This window comes from Pipistrellus kuhlii, unplaced genomic scaffold, assembly GCF_014108245.1.
Source record: "Pipistrellus kuhlii isolate mPipKuh1 unplaced genomic scaffold, mPipKuh1.p scaffold_m20_p_2, whole genome shotgun sequence".
Classification (NCBI taxonomy): domain Eukaryota; kingdom Metazoa; phylum Chordata; class Mammalia; order Chiroptera; family Vespertilionidae; genus Pipistrellus; species Pipistrellus kuhlii.
The window spans coordinates 48,421,044-48,442,143 of record NW_023425515.1 but is presented as its reverse complement, the minus strand read 5'-3'; the positions used below and the strand labels follow the sequence as shown (position 1 = coordinate 48,442,143).

At 37.8% G+C, this 21,100-nt stretch overlaps 1 protein-coding gene across 8 annotated transcripts in view; it reads right to left on the bottom strand.

The window, feature by feature from the left end:
* The window catches only part of ZNF148 (zinc finger protein 148), a 129,749-nt gene that overhangs the window by 68,352 nt on the left and 40,297 nt on the right, over positions 1-21,100 (bottom strand). For 6 of the 8 annotated variants that reach the window (XM_036447066.2, XM_036447069.2, XM_036447067.2 and 3 more), the window contains 3 exons: positions 12,897-13,032; positions 7,024-7,196; positions 5,556-5,904 (listed from right to left, as the gene is read on the bottom strand). In XM_036447066.2, the coding sequence (XP_036302959.1) occupies positions 5,556-5,888 (333 nt within the window). In that variant the 5' untranslated portion in view covers positions 5,889-5,904; positions 7,024-7,196; positions 12,897-13,032. The remainder of the gene's footprint in view (positions 1-5,555; positions 5,905-7,023; positions 7,197-12,896; positions 13,033-21,100) is intronic. The other 2 variants (XM_045583913.1, XM_045583915.1) reach the window with 2 other exon arrangements.

Here is a 21,100-nt window from a genome sequence, read left to right as displayed (position 1 = left end):
GACTGGCCTGGAGAAGGGGGTATATTAATTCCTCCCACTGACACTAGCATCAATCAAGACTCAATTACAACAGGACAGTGCACAGAGCTCACACAAGGGCAACCCAAGAATGCCCAGCTCAGGTAACTGGAGAGGCTGAGCCACTGGGCCTTACAGGACACCTAATACACAAGGTGACTCTACCAATTCCAGGAGACATAGCAGATCTGCCTAATACATAGAAACAAACATGGAGAAGGAGTCAAAATGTAGAGACTAAAAAACATGTCACAAAAGAAAGAACAGGAGAAATCTCTAGAAAAAAGAACTAAATGAAATGGAAGTAAGAAAATTACTAGACACGGAATGTAAATAATGGTTATAAGGTTGCTCAAGGAACTTAATAAGAACTTCAAGAAACTTAGTGAGAACATCAACAGCATAAAAAGGAGCAATCAGAAATGAAGCATACACTAACTTAATAAAGAATAATTTACAGGAGATCAACAATAGAGTAGAGGGCGTTGAGAATTAAATTGAGAATTTGAATATAAGGAACAAAAAACAGCCAATCAGAACAGCAAAAAGAATCCAAAATTATGAAGATAGTGTAAGGAGCCGCTAGGACAACTTCAAGGGTACCAACATTTCCATTATGGCAGTGCCAGAAGAAGACAGGGACAAAGAAATTGAACATCTATTTGAAAAAAAATGATGAAGAAAACTTTCCCTCCCTGGTTAAAGAAATAGACAGATAAGTCCAGGATGCATAGAGAGTCCCAAACAAGATGAATCCAAAGAGGCCCACACCAAGACACATAACTAAAATGCCAAAGGTTAAAGACAAAGAGAGAATCTTAAAGCAGCAAGAGAAAAGCAGTTAGTTACCTACAAAGGAGCACCCATATGACTTTTGGCTGATTTCTCAACACAAATTTCACAGGCCAGTGGAAGTGGCAAAAAATATTCAAAGTGATGAATAACAAAGATTTACAACCAAGATTACCCATCAAAGCTATCCTTTAGAATTTAAGATCAGATAAAGAGCTTTACAGACAAGAATAAGCTAAAGGAGTTCAACGTCACCAGACCAATATTATATTAACTGTTAAATAGTCTTCTTTAAGAAGAAGAAGAAAAATTTTTAATACCAAAAATATATACACTAATAATAGCTTAGGTGGCATCACACCCTCATGTCATCACAAGATGGCCACACATACAGTGAAGGTGGGGCCCAGTGGCCACTCCGCACAGTGAGGCTTCGAGTTCCATGGCTCTGTGCAGCACAAAGGAGGCTGATCCTGGCATTCTGCCAGCTTTCACAGAGTAGGCAGGTCCCAGTGGAGGAGGTGGTCACAACAGGGGAAGGCAGTTGCGGGTGATCAGGCCAGCTAGGGAAGGCAGTTGAGGGCAATCAGACCTCAGCAGGGGAAGGCAGTTGGGGGCCATCAAGCCAGCAGGAGAGGGAAGTTGTAGGCAATCAGGCTGGCAGGGTAGGGCAGTTGTGGGCAATCGGGCCAGCAGAGTTGGGAAGTTGTGGGCGATCTGTCGGGAAGGAGAGGGCAGTTAAGGGGTCAATCAGGCCGGCAGGGGAGCAGATAGGGGACGATCAAGCTGGCAGGCAGGCAGCAGTCCCAGATTGTGATAGGGATGTCTGAGGGGTCCCAGATTGGAGAGGGTGCAGGCCAGGCTAAGAGACACCCCTCGACCCCTGCACAAATTTCGTGCACCAGGTCTCTAGTGAACAATAAAATGTCAATAAATACATATCTACCAATAATAGAATATAAAATAAATGAACAAGCAGAACAGAAACAGATTCACAGATACAGAGAACATCTTAACAGTTGCCAAATGGGTGGGAGGGTAATGGGTAAAAAGGGTGAAGGGATTTAGAAATACAAATTAGTAGTTATATTATAGTCATTGGTGTATAAGTATAATACAGGTAACAGTTAATAATATTCTAATAACTATGTATGATGTCAGATGGATGAGATTTATCAAATGATCACTTAATAAATTTTATAATGTCTAATCACTGGGGTATACACTTGAAATAATATAATATTTTATGTAAACTATAATTGAAAAAATAAAAAATAAAGATTAAGAAGAAGAAAAAAGATCTGAAATAAGATCTAAAATCAATCATCTAAACTTCCACCTTAGAAATCAGGGGGGAAAGAGCAAATCAAATTTGAAAAAAATGCAAAAGAAATAATAAAAATTAGAGCAGAAGTCAATGAAATTGAAAACTGGAAATCAAGACTGAAAAACAAAAGCTGGTTCTTTCTAAATATATATGAAATGACTAAGCTCTTCTGGGAAGAGAGGAAATGGGAAACTGCTGTTCAATGGGTATAGAATTCAGTTTTGCAAGATGAAATGGTCTAGACGTGTTTTATCTGTATTTTAAAAAAGGGCAACAAGACGTTAACTAGCCAGGCTTTAAAAAAAAAAAAAAAAAAAAAAAAAGGCAGCAAGTCTCTACTCAGGCTAAGAAAAAAAGAGAGGACATATAAGCAATTAATATAAAAAATGAAAGTGGAAGAATGAAACTAGATGACCAACTTAATGGCTAAAGGACTTAAATGTATAATAAGTCGGGAATCCAAAAAAATCCTACAAGACTCCATAGGCAGCAAAATAGAAGACATATGTTATAGCAATATCTTTACAGACACAGCTCCTAGGGCAGTGGTCGGCAAATGCGGCTCATAAGCCACATGCAGCTTGAGTGCCATAGTTTGCCGCTCTGTTGACTAATGAGTTTGCTGACCACTGTCCTAGGGCAATGGAGACTAAGGAGAAAATAAACAAAAGGGACTACATCAAAATAAAAAACTTCTGCACAGCAAAGGCAGCCATCAACAAAACAAGAAAGCCTACTGAATGGGTAAACATATTTGCTAATACTATTTCAGATAAGGGTTTAATCTCCAAAATCTACAGGGAACTCATACAACTTAACAAAAGGCAGGTAAACAATCCAATCAAAAAATGGGCGAAGGACCTAAATAGACACTTCTCTAAAGAGGACATACAGAAGGCCGAGGGACATATGAAAACATACTCAAAGTCACTAATCATCCGAAAGATGCAAATCAAAACGACAATGAGATACCATCTCACACCTGTCAGAATGGCTATAATCAACAAATTAGCAAACAAGTACTGGCAAGGATGCGAAGAAAAAGGAACCCTTGTGCACTGCTGGTGGAAATGCAGACTGGTGCAGCCACTGTGGAGAATAGCATGGAGTTTTCTTGAAAAGTTAAAAATGGAACTTCCATTTGACTCAGTAATCTCACTTCTAGGAATATATCCAAAAAAAACAGAAATACCTATCAGAAAGAATATATGCACCCCTATTTTCATAGCAGCACAATTTACAATAGCTACGATTTGGAAACAGCCTAAGTGCCCATAGGCAGATTAGTGGATTAAAAAACTGTGGTACATCTACACCACATGTGTCAAACACAAGGCCCGCGGGCCAAATCCGTCCCGCCAGGCCTTGCAATGTGGCCCTCACCGCGCTGTCATCACTGCACTCCGCTGCGTTTCCATCACAATGACAGTTTATGACTGTTCAGTAAACCATTCGGCCCGAGATTTAGGCTGGATTTTAGATTTTGGCCCCTTCTCTGATTGAATTCGACACCCCTAATCTACACAATGGAATACTACACCGTTACAAAAAAAGAAAGAACTTTTACCATTTGCAACAGCATGGATAGACCTGGAGAGCATTATGCTAAGCAAAATAAGCAGTTGGAAAAAGATAAATATCACATGATCTCATTCATATGTGGGTTATAATCATCAACATAATTTGATGAACAAGAATAGATCCAGAAACAAATGGAAGGGGGTGGGGGGTAGCAACCAAAGGACCTGTATGCATGTATATTAGCATAACCAATGGACACAGACAGTTGTGGGGGTTTGCCCAGGATGGGAATGGCTGCGGGGGGGTGGGGGGGGAGAACCATGTAAAATTCTACACAATAAATAAATAAATAAAAATGAAAGTGGGGACACCACAACAGACTCCATGGAGATTGAAAGGATAAAAGGGACTACTATGAACAATTCTATACTCACAAATTTGATAACTTAGATAAAAACTGATCAATTCCTTGGAATATACAATTAGCCAAAACTCACACAAGAAAAAAAAGATAATTTGTGTAGGCCTATATCTGTAAAAGAAATTGAATCAGTAATTAAAACCTTCCAAACAAGAAAATATCAGACCATATGGACTCAGTGGTCAATTCTACCAAACATTTAAGAAAGACATTATACCAATTCTCTACAATCTCTTCCAGAAGATGGCAACAGAGGGAATACTCCTAATTCATTTTAAGAATTCAGGATTACTCTAATATCAAAATCAAACGAAGGTATTACAACAAAAAAACAAAAAACAAAAAAAAAACTAGAGCAAAATAGCTCGTGAACACAGATGCAAAATCCTCAAAAAATATTAGCAAATTGAATCCATAATGTATAAAAAGAATTATATACCACAACCAAGTGGAATTTATTCCAGCTATGCAAGGAAGGCCAGTTCAACATTCAAAAATCACATCAACCTATTGCAAAAAGAAAGGGCTATTGTAATGGGCTATGTAAAAATTGGTAAGCATATATTCTAGAACACAACTATAAGCAGTTATTCATTTATTCACACTATGTGCCAACAAGTGGGATATAAGGGAAAATAAGACAAACTTCATGCTCTTGTAGAATTTACAGTCTATTAGAGAGAACACTGAAGAAGCAGTCACAAGCCCCTAAATCAGGGACTCAACCTAGATTGGCAGGTGATGGTGAGGAAGCACTGAATAGGTTAAAAAACAGGGCGCGGTATGGCTGAGGAGAATATGATAAGCAGGATATAGGAAGGTCATGAATCAAAAGAAAGAGTACAATTAAATGTGTTGAAAGGAATCCGGGTTTAATATCACAGAGAGAATAGAAAGGCATTGCATATGGTTATGGTTTTGCTGGTTGTCAGGTAGAATTAAAAATACAAGAAGGAAAAAACTTTATGGGTTCTTCTTACAAGGGTACCTACAAAAGTATACCTTCAGTGATAAGCCATGATATCTACAGTAAATACAGGAGACTAAAGATCGTAATATACTTTCAAAAGATTAAAAATAGAGGAGGCAGAAATTGCTAAGTTATAGAATTTGAAGGAGTGCATGCTGTTTTTCTAATTATGCTCAAGTTTCAATCTTTCCACCCATTCAGGAAAAACTCAGAAGTTAAAACAAAATACTTTAAAAATTAAGCACTTAAAATTTAACCCACAGTAATCCTGATGAAAAAATAAATGTTATCCTGGAAAAGTTTCTAAAATATATGTAATACAAAAAGTTAATTTTGCATTTTCCAATATAATTTACGTTAATATTTAGTGTATCTATTTAAGAACACCAGTGTGAACTGTTTAGCCATTAAACATTTTCTGCAAGTTCTTCAATGACTTGTAGTATTACTTAATACTAAACTATGTTCTAATTATATGCTTAATATTTTATAAAGGAGTTACTTACAGGGACATTAAGTGCATACTGTAGTCCTTGAGGAAGTCTTTCATGTGTTTCCATCTGCTCTTCATCATTTTTCACTGTTTCCTCATGGACCATGAGTTCATCATGTGATATCATATCCTGTTGTCTCATTTCACTTTCTTGTAACACTTCATCTGAAGCAAGGATCTCCTGGTGGGGCAGGCTCCGATCTTGAAGTACCGAATCCTGCAGGTCCCCAGACACAGTGGACTGGCCAGACACTCCACCCATCACCACCATCGCCCTGGAAGACTGCATTTCGTCTATGCCGCCACATTTAAGAAACAATCCTTCCAGTTTGTCGTCAATGTTCATGCTTAAGTATAACTGCCTAGAAAGACCAAGTATGGTAACAAAGCAAAACAAATTAGTTTTATATGTCTACTTGATAATTTTTAATTCAAATTATGAAAGGTATACACTTAATAGAAAAACTTCACTCATATATTTCAGTATTGCCTCCAATTTTTAAATTACCTAGATAAGGCTAGTAGAGCAAAATACAAATTTTCATTTTTGTCTTAAAGGCATACTCTATTTTTATGAGCCTGATATTAAGCAAATAAGGAACGATGTATTTGTAATAGTCAAAGGATTCATATCCTTTAGGATATTAAAATGTTTTATAAGAAGAAATACAGCCGAGACCGGTTTGGCTCAATGGATAGAGCGTCGGCTTGGGGACTGAAGGGTCCCAGGTTCGATTCCAGTCAAGGGCATGTACCTTGGTTGCGGGCATATCCCCAGTAGGGTGTGTGCAAGAGGCAGCTGATCGATGACTCTCTCTCTCATCGATGTTTCTAACTCTCTATCTCTCTCCCTTCCTCTCTGTACAAAATCAATAAAATATATTTAAAAAAAAAGAAAAAAAGAAGAATACATTCATTAAGAAATAAACTGACAAAAATTATCATGCAAGTCATAAAATAAACTTAGACACAGTCACTAGTATATAAGATAATAGTAGATTACAATAATCAAAGAGACAAACGTTAAAACAGAAGTACCATATTTCATCTACCAAACTGGTAATAACTTTTAAAAAATTAAGTCCAATGTTGAGGTGGCTGACAAAAAGACACATCTACTGACAGTGGGAATATAAAATATAAACAATTTTCAAAGGCAATTTGTTCTATGTATCAAAAGTCATAAAACTGCACATGCTCTTTGAACCAGCGATTATACTCTTAGGAACCTATTCTGATGAAATCAGTAATGCATACAAAGATATACACGAAAAATCACTGCATTGTATATAACAGTGAAAAACTGCAAATGTACTATATATTCAACAAAAAAAACCTAATTAAATATATTCATACATATGCTTTAAAACTAAACTATAGTGATGGCTGCACAACTCAATAAGTTTACTAAACATCACTGAATTGCACATTTAAATTATATCTCAATAGGTTTTTCTTATAAATAAAGTCAGAATGGCTACCCTTGGAGGGGCTGCTGATAGGAAGCAGGAAGAGAAGGATGTCTGAGAGCTGGCAATGTTTTTTCTTGAGTTGAATGATGGTTGCACAGGTGTGCTCACTTTGTAAAATTGCAAGATGTACATCTGTGATATGTGCACATTCTGTCAGTTGTTACAGTACTTCAATAAAAAGTCTGTTGAAACAAAAAATCCATATAGTCATAAAAATATTCTGTAAAAATATTTTTAAATGTGGAGAAATGTCCCAATATAAAGGGAATTGTGTGTTTGTGTGTGTGAATGTGCACAGGTTTATCTAAAATATTAATATTAACATTACCAAAGGGTGGTGAAATTACCAGGTTTTTTTCTCAATTATATTTATCTCTAATTTGAAAACTTTCTATAATAAAAATTTTTATAAATGTTTTTAAATTTCTTAAAGTGTAATAAAAGTACTTTCATTACTATATAGTCAAGTAGTTGTACATGATTAAATAAATAGGTCATGATAAAAACTAGACACTATTATATTATCTTGTTTTCTCTATTATTATAGAAAAGTCAAGCAATATTAAGTCCACCCTTCTAACTCTGGTTGCTATAAATTCATATTCTATTGTGTTATTCTAGGAACTAACAACAATAATCATGAAATTCAAAGAAACATTTCAAAGAAGGTCAAAGCTTTGGTACAAAGCTTGTTTTCTTTAAAGTGACTTCTATCATCAGACTGTGTGAAATAAACATACATACCCTCCCCAAGGAGAAGGGACCATAATTAGTAAACACATTAACTGTGTTTCAGTTTAGTCATCTCTTTCCCAAATCAATAATGGTGACTGCCTTGGATCATAGCTTTCAGAGGTAAAATACAATAAATCAGTTAAGTTCAAATACACTACTGAAATTTAAATACTATTTCTTTTACTAATGTTTTTATCTAGGGAGAAAACTTTACTTAATAAACAGCTAAAAATATATAATAGCAAAGTAAACAAATTAAAAATATAATTCATATTTGCCAATCTTGTTTTCCCTGGTACCAGGTACTATCAGTCTAGATTACATAGAACAAAGGACCAAGAATCTCATTTCACTTTTTAAAAATCTCTAAGTAGCAAACTTAAAATCTAAAGAAAATATATTTTAAATATACTACCAAATAACTGTTCTCTTCAAATATTCTATTATCACATTTCTTACAAGATAAATTATACTATGACTATGTGAAACTTAAGTTCTTTAGGGCTAGAATTTGCTTGTTTTGGACATTTCTTTGGAAATCCTTACCAAATAAATTATATTCTTCTAATCTATTTACTGTTTTCTTAAAGAATTAGGGAAGCCCCTAACTTAAGGAGGACTTATATTTATATACAGTTGCTGCTACAGTTGTTAGCGCTACACAGTTATTGTTTTTTTAAGGAGATCTTTGGCTCAACCTATGAACCAGGAGGTCATGGTTAGATTGCCAGTCAGGGCACATGCTCGGATTGCTTACTCAATCCCCAGTAGGGGGTGTGCAGGAGGCAGCCGAGCAATTCGTTCTCATTGTTGATGTTTTTATCTCTCTCTCTCCCTCTCCCTTCCTCTCTGAAATCAATAAAAATATTTTTAAATAAATTAATTAAAATTAAAAGGGAGCTTTTTAAAATATAGAAGCTGTAGAAGAAAAGATGATTAGATTATCAATTTAGAGAAACTGACTTAGGACAGAACTTAGTTTTTAAACAAAAGTGGCCAAAGTTGAAGCTGACGTGTTAAGCCAACACAAGGTCCACACTTCCCTACAACAGTAGTACCCAACTCCAATGTTCCTGGTCACATACCTCATCAATTTTTTTTTAAATTTAGCATATCCTAATACATTTGACCTGTGTGCAACACAGGGGTAGGAGTACTGACTCCCTTCATATAACTTTTAATTCCCCAAAAACTTACTAGTTCCTTGTTATCCTTAAGGGATTGGTTCCGGGACCCCTGTTCAATACCAAAATTTGAGGATGCTCAAGACCTTATAATAAAATGGTGTAGAATAATGCATACAGTAGACCCTTGGCATCCACAAATTCCCAACTGAGGATCAAAATTAAGTTTTTGAGGGTTAAAACTTATTTCAATTTATAGTTGGCTGAATCCACAGGTGTGAAACCTGGAAATACAGAGAGTCACTGTATATTTATTGGGGGAAATTTGCATATAAGTGGACCCACACAGTTCAAACCCATGTTGTCCAAGGGTCAACTGCATATGCATACTATTTTAAACTATACTCCTATAACATTGTGTTAATATATAATGTCCACATCAACAAACACAAATATATAATACATATACATACTATATTTTTTCCCCTCATTTTTTTTTTTTATTCACCTTAGCCTAACATCAAACCAAAACAATTAGAATTGAGGAAGTCAAAGTACTTTGAAGACAGAGAATATTTTGGGGGAAAAGGCAGGTTTGCATAAAGTGCCAAAGTAAGGGACTTAGAACAGAAAGACAGCAAACCTCAACAGAAGTAGTAAATGGAAGGAGAAATAGAAATACTATAAATGGAAGACAAACTTGACTTCTGTGAAAATTTTCTTGGAAACAGGCCATAGACACAGAAAAAAAAAAATTCTCTCTTCTTTTTTTACATATGGTTTCTTATTCCTATGACCATATTGGCTTATCCTATAAACTATTTTTAAGACAATTTCCCTAGAATACCAGCAAATACTAAGATAACACAGATTCAATATCAATGAACAATGCTCCGATGCGGTTTTAAACTAAGTCTTAGAAAGATCTATCAAAATGAAAACTACATGTACCCCTGACCCAGCAACCTCACTGCTAGAAATACATACAATCCTATGGGCTTATTCATGAAAATTAACCAAAGATATATGTACAACCCTTTAGTAGGAAAAGATTGGAGGCAACCTAAGCATCCACTGCCAAGACTTATTATTATTCAACCATACAATGGCCTGCACACAGCCATTAAAAGGAATCTTACAGCGGGGACGGGGGCAGGCCAGAAGGGGCCAATGGGGGGGGGGGGGGGGGGGGAAGTGGGACATATGTAATACTTTCAACAATAAAGAATTATTTAAAAAAAAAAAAAAAAAAAGGAAGGTGGCTGCTATATGTGCTGAAAAAAGGTTCTCCAAGATATATTAAGTGAAAAAAATCCAAGAGAAGAAACAGACAAATAGCATGACCCAAGCTTGTATCACATACCTCAGTGTCTGGACAGAGTAAACTGAACAGGAAATGAAACAAGGCTCTCAAACAATAAAGTTAATTTCACCAACGCTATAGTAAAAGGGAAAAGTACAAAGCTACACCAAGAGAAATGACAAAGGACAAAGTTATTGTCCTTAACTTTCCCCTCTAACTCCTAATGATCTTAGTCAAAGAGCTCATGTGCTTCACAGAACATTCAAAAATCCAAACACAGCAAAAGGTCCGATGCTCAAAATTTAACACAAGGTACTTCCCTTTTCTAATTTGAATATTTTTAGGGAGGCCCAGGTAAATGAAAACTCATGTAATCAATACACATTTAGATGTGAATAGTTAAATGTCTTTTCCTGATAAACCTTCAAAAAGAGCCAATTGTTTTTTGACCCAAATGTCTATAGTTAATAGAAATTCAGGATTTAGGGATATTATATGGGAGAGAGGAAAAAAGAAATAATGCTTCTTTTAAATCATGTCACCTACATAAAAGAGTGCACTAGAAGATACAAAGAAATAATCTGCATTCCCAGGAGCTGCTGGCCCGCAGGGGGAAAAGGACTAGGGGGAGGAATAAGTCACCCTGAGCTTCTTGAGATGATCTTATAAGTGAAAGGACCTTGGGCAGCTGACAATGGTGTACAACAGCAGAGCTGTTAACAACCAAAACAGGATAAAAAATTAAGTCCAAAGGCTAATTCAACTTAAGGTGGACTGGTACTCCTGGAGTTTCAAGTTAACCACAACAGGGATTACTAACAAGAACAGGAGAGGAGAGAGAAAGGATGGGGTCCACCTTGGGCCAATTTCTGCTAAATGCACCTTCTAACTCAGCAATATTTCCCCTTTCCGAGTTTTCTCTTCCTCATCTCCAGCCCTCTGCCAGAGAAGCCAAAAGGTACGGCAACAGAGATACTGAGGGGGCCACAACACAGCTTCCTGTTCAATTCAATTCCCACCCTCCCTCACACACCCTTTCCCAATAAAGATGTTTGGTTCAGCTATGTAAAAGTAATCCAAATTGTGGTGGGTTAGGAAACCCATCATTGTTGTGAATTACCAACCCTCTCTCTCTCCTGCCTCCAAGAAGAGACAGCTTACTCTTCTTGTTGTCACTGTCTAATTTAATGCTTCTAATCAACTACATATGTGCAATTAGAAACTAAGCTTTACAGAAATAGAGTAAAGAAACTTTGAGCCGGAGCTTTTCATAAGGAATTAAACACATGGATTTTTAATGCAAGCAGTTGCCAACAATTACCTCCTAAACTGAGGGGACTGTTAGGCTTGTTTTCAGAGGACAAAGTAAACAGAAGCATAACAGATGGACAAGTTGGGCATTAATATTCATTTTTAATCAAGTACACAAGGCACTTAAAGTGCTTACTGAGTTTTTTTTATAACAGTTCTATGCAATTAATAAGAAAATATTTTTCCACATTTGTTAATAGGCTTCAGTCTATTATAAAATTAAGAGATTATCATAATCTGGAAAGCACTGTGCTGAGTACATTTATGTATCTTACCTCACTTAGTATTTACAACACTCAAGACAGTAAGGGCACATCCCCATGTAACCATAAAGAAAGGAAAGCAAAAACTAGGCATATTCTGCATTTCAATTATTCATCACCAAAGTCTTCTAAAACAATGTAACAAGAAAATAGTGGCACTTAGAAATATTAAAATATCAAATTTATGGCAACTCAAAATGTTTCAAGGCACAATTACACTTTATCTTAAAAAGAAGCTGGGGGAGGGAGGTGTAGAAAGGTCCAAGTAAAAAAGAACCCTATATTCTACTGGATCTAGTTGTTTCATCCATCACATTTTATGTTAACAATTCAAACATTAATATGAAAAATACTTCCATTAGAAAACTATGAATTTTCTACAATTTTGTATAAGAAATATCAAAAATACTTCTTAAAACAAATTCTTGCTCAAGCAAGTGTGGCTCATTTGGTTAGTGTGTCATCCCATGCACCAGAAGGTCAAGGGTTAGATTCCGGGTCAGGGCACATACCTAGGCTGCGGTTCAATCCCCAGTCGGGGTGTGTACGGGCATATACAAGTATATACAAGAGGCAACCAATTATGTATCTCTCACATTGGTGTTGGTTGGAGTGTCATCCTGTGCACCAAGGTGGCAGGACTAATTCCTGTTCAGGGTACATACCCAAGTTTCGGGTTTGATCCCAAGTCAAATGCAACAGATCGGGGTGCGTGCGTGCGTGTGTGTGTCTTTCTCTAAAATCAAATTTTTTTTTTAAAGAAATTAGTTTCCCTGGAAAATTTAATGTAAGTATATATGTGTTGATGACAGGTTGATAAAAATACAATGCCCTATTATAGCAAAAGGGTTAAAGAAGAAAACAATTTCCCACCTAAATTTCTTAAAGTTACAGAATAAACATTTTTCTATGCTGAACAAAACTTAAAATCTAAAATAACATAATACAACAATTTTCTCTTAACACTGTTTTTTCAGAGAAAAAATAAATCCCCAGTTTCGACCAGATATAAATACCAAAATATATTAAAAAAAAAAAAAAAAAACCATTGCACAAACTCAACATAAAATCTTAGCATCCAAAAACTGGTTTCGTATTTGAAAATTTTACTTATTCATGATAATGAAAAACAAGTACTGAAGTTACCTGTTACTAAGGTAAAAATGAAGACTTCAAGGAAAGGAATTCTGTACAGTTGAAAAAGAAATCATGGTTGAATTTCTACCTTTCATAAGCTTCAGTGACCCTCAATACCACCTTAACCACTTATGCCATCCGATTCCTAAAAAATAAACACAATGAACAAAACACATTACTTATGGAGGAAAAAAATAGTGTACAAATACAAAATGGAGAAATTGGTACCAATAATGAAGCAATCATTCTTTGTAAATAATAAGCTATGCCTGAATGACCAGTGCGATTACTTCTTTTAAGTCTGAAACTGGGAAAATATAAATAGTAAGTAATAATTTGGGATATAACCCTGACCTTATAAAAAATAACTTGCCTAGATCTGGAGTTTACAGAGTCAAAGATATAAGACATTGAAGGAAATTCAGAGGATTACAGAACTAAAAGGTTAGAAAAAAGAAAACAAAGATTAAGAAACCACATAATAACACTATTCATATCTGCTCTGTAATGTCTGTGAAGTGAAGAAGCACACATAATACCAAACCTTACAAATAATAAAACTACTCATGTACAGAATGCATGTGTAATCACAATAATAAAAAAGATCTAGCTTCAGAAACATAATCAGCAAGGTTATCTTTGACAGGAAAAGCTGACAAAAAATGAGAGTAATCATAGAAACTGTGTACCATATAAAAAAAATATAAAACCAAGGCATATGCTATAAACAAGAAGAAAACTGACAGTATTTTTATAGAGAGACTTGAGATAGCAATTAGTTTTGGTAAATTTGTTTAGTAAAAGACTAAAGAGTTTATGGAACTTACTATCACAGAGGTATTTAAAAATACTGGGTTCCTATTTATCAAGAATAATTCATACATACTCCTTCACAGGAAGCTTGGAGACCAGATAATATATGAATTTTATTTTATTACTCTAATTTTACAATGGTGCAAAGACAAGAATAGTCTTTCTCACTTAGAACCCGTAATAATTCCATCTTTGAATTTTAGAAAGTATAATACCAATTCACTTTTCAAAAAACATTTCAACATTGTGTCCTATTTTAAAAACTTTAAATTGTGATAGAGCTATTCAGCCTCAGTACCCTTCTATTTCAGAATTTTTTGGAATATTCTTGCATGTCTATTTTCCAGATAAAGCTTTATCCCAAAATAAAATTTCTTTTCTTTCAGTAGGATTGTATCATATATAAATGGTAGTGAAATGACAACAGTAACAATAACCTGGGCTGGAGAAAGAGGGAGTCACAATCCAGAGCTGCTCCAATAAATTATCTAAAACACCCAGTTTTGCCTAGCAGGTATGGCTCAGCAGTTGAGTATTAATCAAGGAACCAGGAGTTTGCTGATTTGATTCCCAGTCAGGGCACATGCCCAATTTACAAGTTCGATCCCCAGTGCACGTCAGTGCAAGTCACCCCTCGCCCCAGCCAATCAGGAGGCAGCCAATCGATGATGTTCCTCTCTCATTGATGTTTCTCTCTCTCTCCTTCCTTCACCCTTCTTCTCTCTCTAAAAAAAAAAAATCAATAAAAACTTTTTAAAAATAAATGCCCAGTTTTAACAATATAAGATGAATATATTTTTAAAATGAAATGTGACCCATATTAAAACAGCAGCTATTACAAGCTGTTTCTGAGTATCCCCACATATTGATTTAAGCAGAGATTTCAAACATTATAGGTATGTTAAAAGAAAAATATTTTCATAATTTTATTATGAGAACAACCAATCATTTAAGAGATTATCAATAAGGTTACAGAAGTTATGTAAAAGAACCACATGGAAACTAAATTTGAAGAAAAACAAAATATTTACTAGAAGGTTCAGAAGTGAATTCAAGATGGCAGGGGGGAAAAATCAATGTCCTTTTAAAAATAGACAGATCAGTAGAAATTATCCAACCTGAAGAACAGGAGGAAAAAAGTTGAAGAAAATTGAATAGAGTCTGAGACCAATTTACCAACATTTCTTGAGTCCCCAGAGGAAAGGAGAGAAAGGGCAGGAAAAATATTTTTCAAATAACATACTAGACAAAAACATTCCAAATTTATTTTTTTTGAAAGAAATTAAGACTACAGGTCTTAGCCGAAACTGGTTTGGCTCAGCAGTAGAGTGTCGGTCTGCGGACTGAAAGGTCCCAGGTTCGATTCCATGTACATTGGTTGCAGGCACATCCCCGGTAGGGGGTGTGCAAGAGGCAGCTGGTGGATGTTTCTCTCTCATCGACGTTTCTAGCTCTCTATCTCTCTCCCTTCCTCTCTGTAAAAAAATCAATAAAATAAAATTTTAAAAAAGAAAGTGAAAATTCTCTTAAAAAAAAAAAAGACTACAGGTCTTAAAAGTTCAATGAACTTAAAGTAGAATAAATACAAACAGACCACACTGAGACATACAAAACTATTTAAAGCAAACTCAGAAAAATCTAGCAGGCATAAAGAGAAAAAATTTTCAGCATGTTCAGGGAACAATCAACACAGACATGAGACAGTGGCATCACATATTCAAAGTGCTGGGGGGAAGAGCTGTCAGACACCAAGAAGACAACAAAATTATCCTTCAAAAATGAAGGCGTAATGGGGTCTCAGATAAATTAAGGCTGAGAGAATTTATTAGCAGACCTGCATAATAAGAAACACTAAAGGAAGTACATGAGCTGAAATGAAAAGACACCAGACTCAAATACAGAGGAAGAAAAGAACACCATCAGAAATGGTTAAAATTGTAAATGTATGTGTTAAAAAACCATATAGTCACATGCCACATACAACATTTAGGTCAGTGACAGACCATTTACGTATATCACAGTGGCCCCTTTAGATTATAATAGAGCTGAAAAATTGCATATACTGAGGTGGTAGCCGTTATAACGTTAACACAATGCATTACCAGTACCTACAGTATTCAACACAGTAACATACTGTATGGGTCTGTAGCCTGGAAGCAATAGGCCATACCATATATACGTAGTAGGCTCTTCCATCTACATTTGTTTAAATGCTCACTGTATAATGTTTGTACAACAATGAAACACATAACAACACATTTCTATGCACGTAGCCCCATCAAGTGATGCATGACTATATTTTTCTCATTTCTTCTCTTAATATCTTTCAAAGATACAAGACTGTAGAAAGCAATGATTATAACATTGTATTGCTGGGTTCTTACAGCACATAGAGATGAAATATATAAAATACCTAGAGGCCTGGTGCACAAATTCCTGCATCGGGGGGCGGGCTCCCTCAGAGTGGCCTATATCCTCTCACAGTCAGGGAGCCCTTGGAGGGCGTCCAACCGCCACAGAGGGAGGAGAGGCTCCCGCCACCACACTGTGCTTGCCAGCCATGAGCCTGGCTTCCGGCTGAGCAGTACTCCCCCTGAGGGAATGCACTGACCACCAGGAGCAGCTCCTGCATTGAGCATCTGCCCCCTGGTGGTCAGTGTGCATCACAGCAACCAGTCGTTCCACCATCGGGCCAACATCCCCCGAGGGGTCCCAGATTGCGAGAGGGCACAGGCTGGGCCAAGAGACCCCACCAGTGCGTGATCGGGGCCGGGGAGAAATACAGGAGGCTGGCCAGCTGGGGAGGGACTGCGCGAGGACTCCAGGGCATGTCTGGCACATCTCGCTTAGTCCCGATCAGCTGGACCCCAGCAGCAAGCTAACCTATCGATACGAGTGTCTTCCCCCTGGTGGTCAGTGGACATCATAGTGACTGGCAACCAGTCAAATGTCTGTCCCCTGGTAGTCAGTGCACGTCATAGCAACTGGTCAACTGGTTGACTGTCTGGCCCCTGGTGGTCAGTGAACGTCATAGCAAGCAGTTGAACAACCTTAGAGTATCATTAGCATATCACACTCTGATTGGTTGAACAGCTGACCAGACAATTAGCATATTAGGCTTTTATTATATAAGATAGTGGCACAGTAGTGGAGGGAGAAAATGGAGCTATCCTGGAGCAAAGTTTCTTGGTTGTTTTTTTTAAATATATTTTTATTGATTTGAGAGAGAATCATTGATCAGCTGCCTCCCACACTCCCTTAATAGGGATCAAGCCCACAATCCAGACATGTGTCTTGACTGGGAATCGAACCGTGACCTCCTGGTTCATAGGTCAACCACTAAGCCACACCGGCCAGGCAAGTTTCTATATTTTACAGATACTGAGTTAGTGTTAATATTAAACAGATTGATAAAATGTACATTACAAACTCTACATTGACCACGAAGAAAATATCTTCAATTATGTTTAGAGGGTCAATTGGGGGGAAAGGAGACATGTAAAACTTTAGACAATTAAAAATAAATACATAAATAAACAGAATTAATATAGTACACTAAAAAATAGCTACACAAAAAAGGAGGCAGTAAAGGAGGCACAGAAGAATAAAAATCTTAAAAAACATGGCAAAATGGCAGATGTAAATCCAACCATGTCCATAATTAAATAGGAAACAGCCCAATGGAAAGACCTAGTCTGGCAGAATGGACAAAAAAGAATTCAATTATATGCTGTCAACAAGAGAGATACTTTCCACAAGATTAAAAGGAAAAGATGGGAAATAAAGAATATATATATATATATATATATAAAAGCCAGTGACCAGAACACCATAACGACCGGAACGACCAGTCACTATGACGCCCACTGTGGCCAGCAAACCCGCCCAACAGGGGGTGGGGCCAGCTGGACAACCTACCACTGCCCTTACCCCGGCTGGCCCCTCCCCTGATCGGCCTCTCCCATCCCGATGGAGGGTGGGGAAGCCAGCCAACCCCTGCAGCCCTTCGCCCCAGCTGGCCCAGCTCTTGATTGGCCCACCCCACCCCAATTGGTCCACAGCCCCCGTCCCAGCCAGCCCTGCCCGATTGCTCCCCTACCCCAACAGGAGGTGGAGCCAGCGGCTAACCTTCTGCAGCCCCTCCCCAGGCCGCCCCTCTCCCTGATTGACCCCCCATCCTCCTGCAACCCCTCCCCCAGGCCAGCCCCCCGCCCCCAATGGGTCCCCACCACTCTGATCAGCCCACAGCCACTCCCCCAAGCCCAGGTTGCCACTGATCAGCCCCCCTACTCTAATCAAGGACAGGGCCAGCCATCCAACCTTCCCCGGCCACTGGCCCCTGATCGGTCCTCCCACCCCACTAGAGGACATAGTCAGCTGGCCCATCGCTCACAGCCCCTCCCCACAGTCAGTCCCACCCCAATTGTCCCCCTTGCCAATCTGGGGCAGGCCCTGCCAACCAATTGCTTGTGGCCCCTCCCCCCAGCCAGCCTGGCCCTGTTGTCTCCTCCTCCCAAAAGGTCCAGCCCCAATCTGCCCCAATTGGGCCTGGGCCAACCAGACTCCAACCATGCACAATTTGTGCAATGTGCCTCTAGTATACTATGAAAAGAGTAGCCATAAGAGGGCTAGAATAGTTATATTAACATCAGACAATATGGACTGTAAGACAAATATTATTGGAGACAAAGAAAGGTATTTCATAACAGTGAAGGTTCAATAAATCAGGAAGATCTTCTAATAATAATAAATGTAAATGTACAGTATTTTCCGGCGTATAAGACGACTTTTGAAACGAAAAAAAGTCAACCGAAAATCGGGGGTCGTCTTATACGCCGAATATATCCCGAAAAACATCTCGATATGCCGCTAAACAAATTTCCCAACTCGATCCCGAAAATCATCTCGATATGCCGCTAAACGAATTTTCCAACTCGATCCCGCACCAATCACTGGAAGGCTGCTCGGACCGCCACTCTAACCCAGCCAATGCAAGCAGGCTTTTTATGCATGCAAATTACACATGTTCTGTACCCGAAGCTACACTGTGCTCTAGTAAAAAGCCTGCTCAGATGGGCCAGAGTCAGAGAGGCAGTCTATTAAAAAAAGAACTGGTGTTGCCTCGGAAGTGGGGGGTAGTCTTATACAGCGAATATAGGCCTAAACCTGTGTTTTAACTATAAAATTAGGGGGTCGTCTTATACGCCGGAAAATACGGTACCTAAAAACAGCGCAGAGCCCCAAAATAATGCAGTAATTAACATCGTTGAGGGGGGGAGGGAGAATCAGGCCATTTCAATACCCCACTCTAAATAACTGACAGACTAACTACACAGAAAATTAGCAATACTAAAAATTAGAAAACTTAAACCACACTACCAACCCACTAGACTTAACTGGGTATAAAAAACTATAACAAACAAAAGAATACATATTATTTTTACACACGTATGAAACATTCTCCAAGACAGACAAAGTGCTAGACCACAAAATAAGTCTCATAACTGAAAATGAATTGAAGTTATAAAAAATATGTTCTCTAACCATAACAGAATTAAATTAGATATCAATTAAATAAGAAACTGGAAAATCCTCAAGGGTTTGGAAATTACCGTAAACTTTATAGTTCTAAATAACATAAGGGTCAAAGAAAAAATTAAAAATAAATTAAAGGATATTTTTAACTGAATAAAAACAAAACCATATCAAAATCTATACAGACAGCCAGTGTAGCTCTGTGGTTGAGTGTCAACCCAAGAACCAGGTTAGGGTTGATTTCCCAGTTCAGGGCACATGCCTGGGTTACAGGTTCGATCCACAGTAAGGGACATGCAGAAGGCAGCTGATTGGTGATTCTATATCATCATTGATGTTTCTATCTCTCTTTCCCTCTAAAGTAAAAAAAAAAAAAAAAAAAAAAAAAAAAAAAAAAAAAAATTTAATTTTTTAATTCTACATGATGCTGTTAAAGCAGTACTTAAAAGGAAATTTATAAACTTAAGAATATAAATCAATAACATGAGCCTCCAACCTTAACAAAACAGAAAAAGAGCAAACTAAACCCTAAAATATGCAGATGTAATGGAATAATAAAGATCAAAAACTATACTAATAAAAAGGCAATATGCTAATTAAACCAGACACCTTCCGGACATCCATCTAGACATCCTTCAGGATAAAGCCAAGGTGGTGGGGGCTTAGGAGCAACCAGGCCAGCAGGAGAGGGTAGTTAGGGGCGATCAGGCAGGCAGGCAGAGGCAGTTGAGGGCGATCAGGCAGGCAGGTGAGTGGTTAGGAGACAGTGGTCCCCAATTTCAAGAGGGATGTCCGAGAGACCCCGGATTGGAAAGGATGCAGGCCATGGTGAGGGTTCCCCCACACTCCGTGCATAAATTTTGTGCACCGAGCCTCTAGTCTATATACTTAGCTAATATGCTAAGTGTCGCTCTGCCCATCCAACCAGTCTCTATGATGTGCACTGACCACCAGGGGCAGACATTTAACACAGGAGCTGCCAACTGCAGTGACTTGGCAGCAGCAGTTCTCAGGTGATGCACCCCGAAACCAGAGAGGAGGGAGCCCAGTTCTTCCCAGGGCCAGACAATTCTCTTAGGCCATGGATTGTATTGTTGCTGCGGCACTGTCAGCCCCGAATCTGATTTACTGCACACTTGCATTTGTATTCCATACCCTGTAAGACAGCAACTTTGTAGAGTACCCTCTGGCACTCGGGACCCTTCAGGGGATGTTGGAGGGCCAGCTTCGGCCCAATCCCCGCAAGCCAGGCCAAGGGGATCCCACCTGCCGGAGGGACCCCACTCCCGCTCACGCCGCAGATGCAGGGGAGGGACCAGGTGAGGTTGGCTCCAGGGCATGTCCGGCCCATCTCACCCAGTCCCACCCTGCTAGTCATCTTCTAATTAAGTTCCTTTCAAGGTGCACAAAGCCAAGCACTGGGTCACTAGTAAAATATAAAACAGTAAGTTAGAGAAAAACTTGGATCTTTAAAAAAAAAAAAAAAAAGTCAACAAAATTGAAAAACTTTTAAGTAGACTGACCAAAATCAAAGAGAAAAATAAACACAAATTACCAAATTCAGGAACAAAAGAAAGGACATTACCACTGACACCCTCCAAATAAAAAGAAAATGTTTTTAAGAATTACAAGGGAAGGAATATTATAAACAAGTTTATGCCAACAAATTAGACTTCTGTCAAATAGAAAAAATTCCCCAAAAGGCACATATTATAAAAAATGACTACAGATAGAAAAGTTTGATTATGACAAAATTTTTTTTAAAAAGTACTTTAAAATCTTTCCCTACACACACACACACACACACACACACCCACAGGTCCAAATGGTTTCACTGATTAATTCCATCAAATATTTAAAGAAGA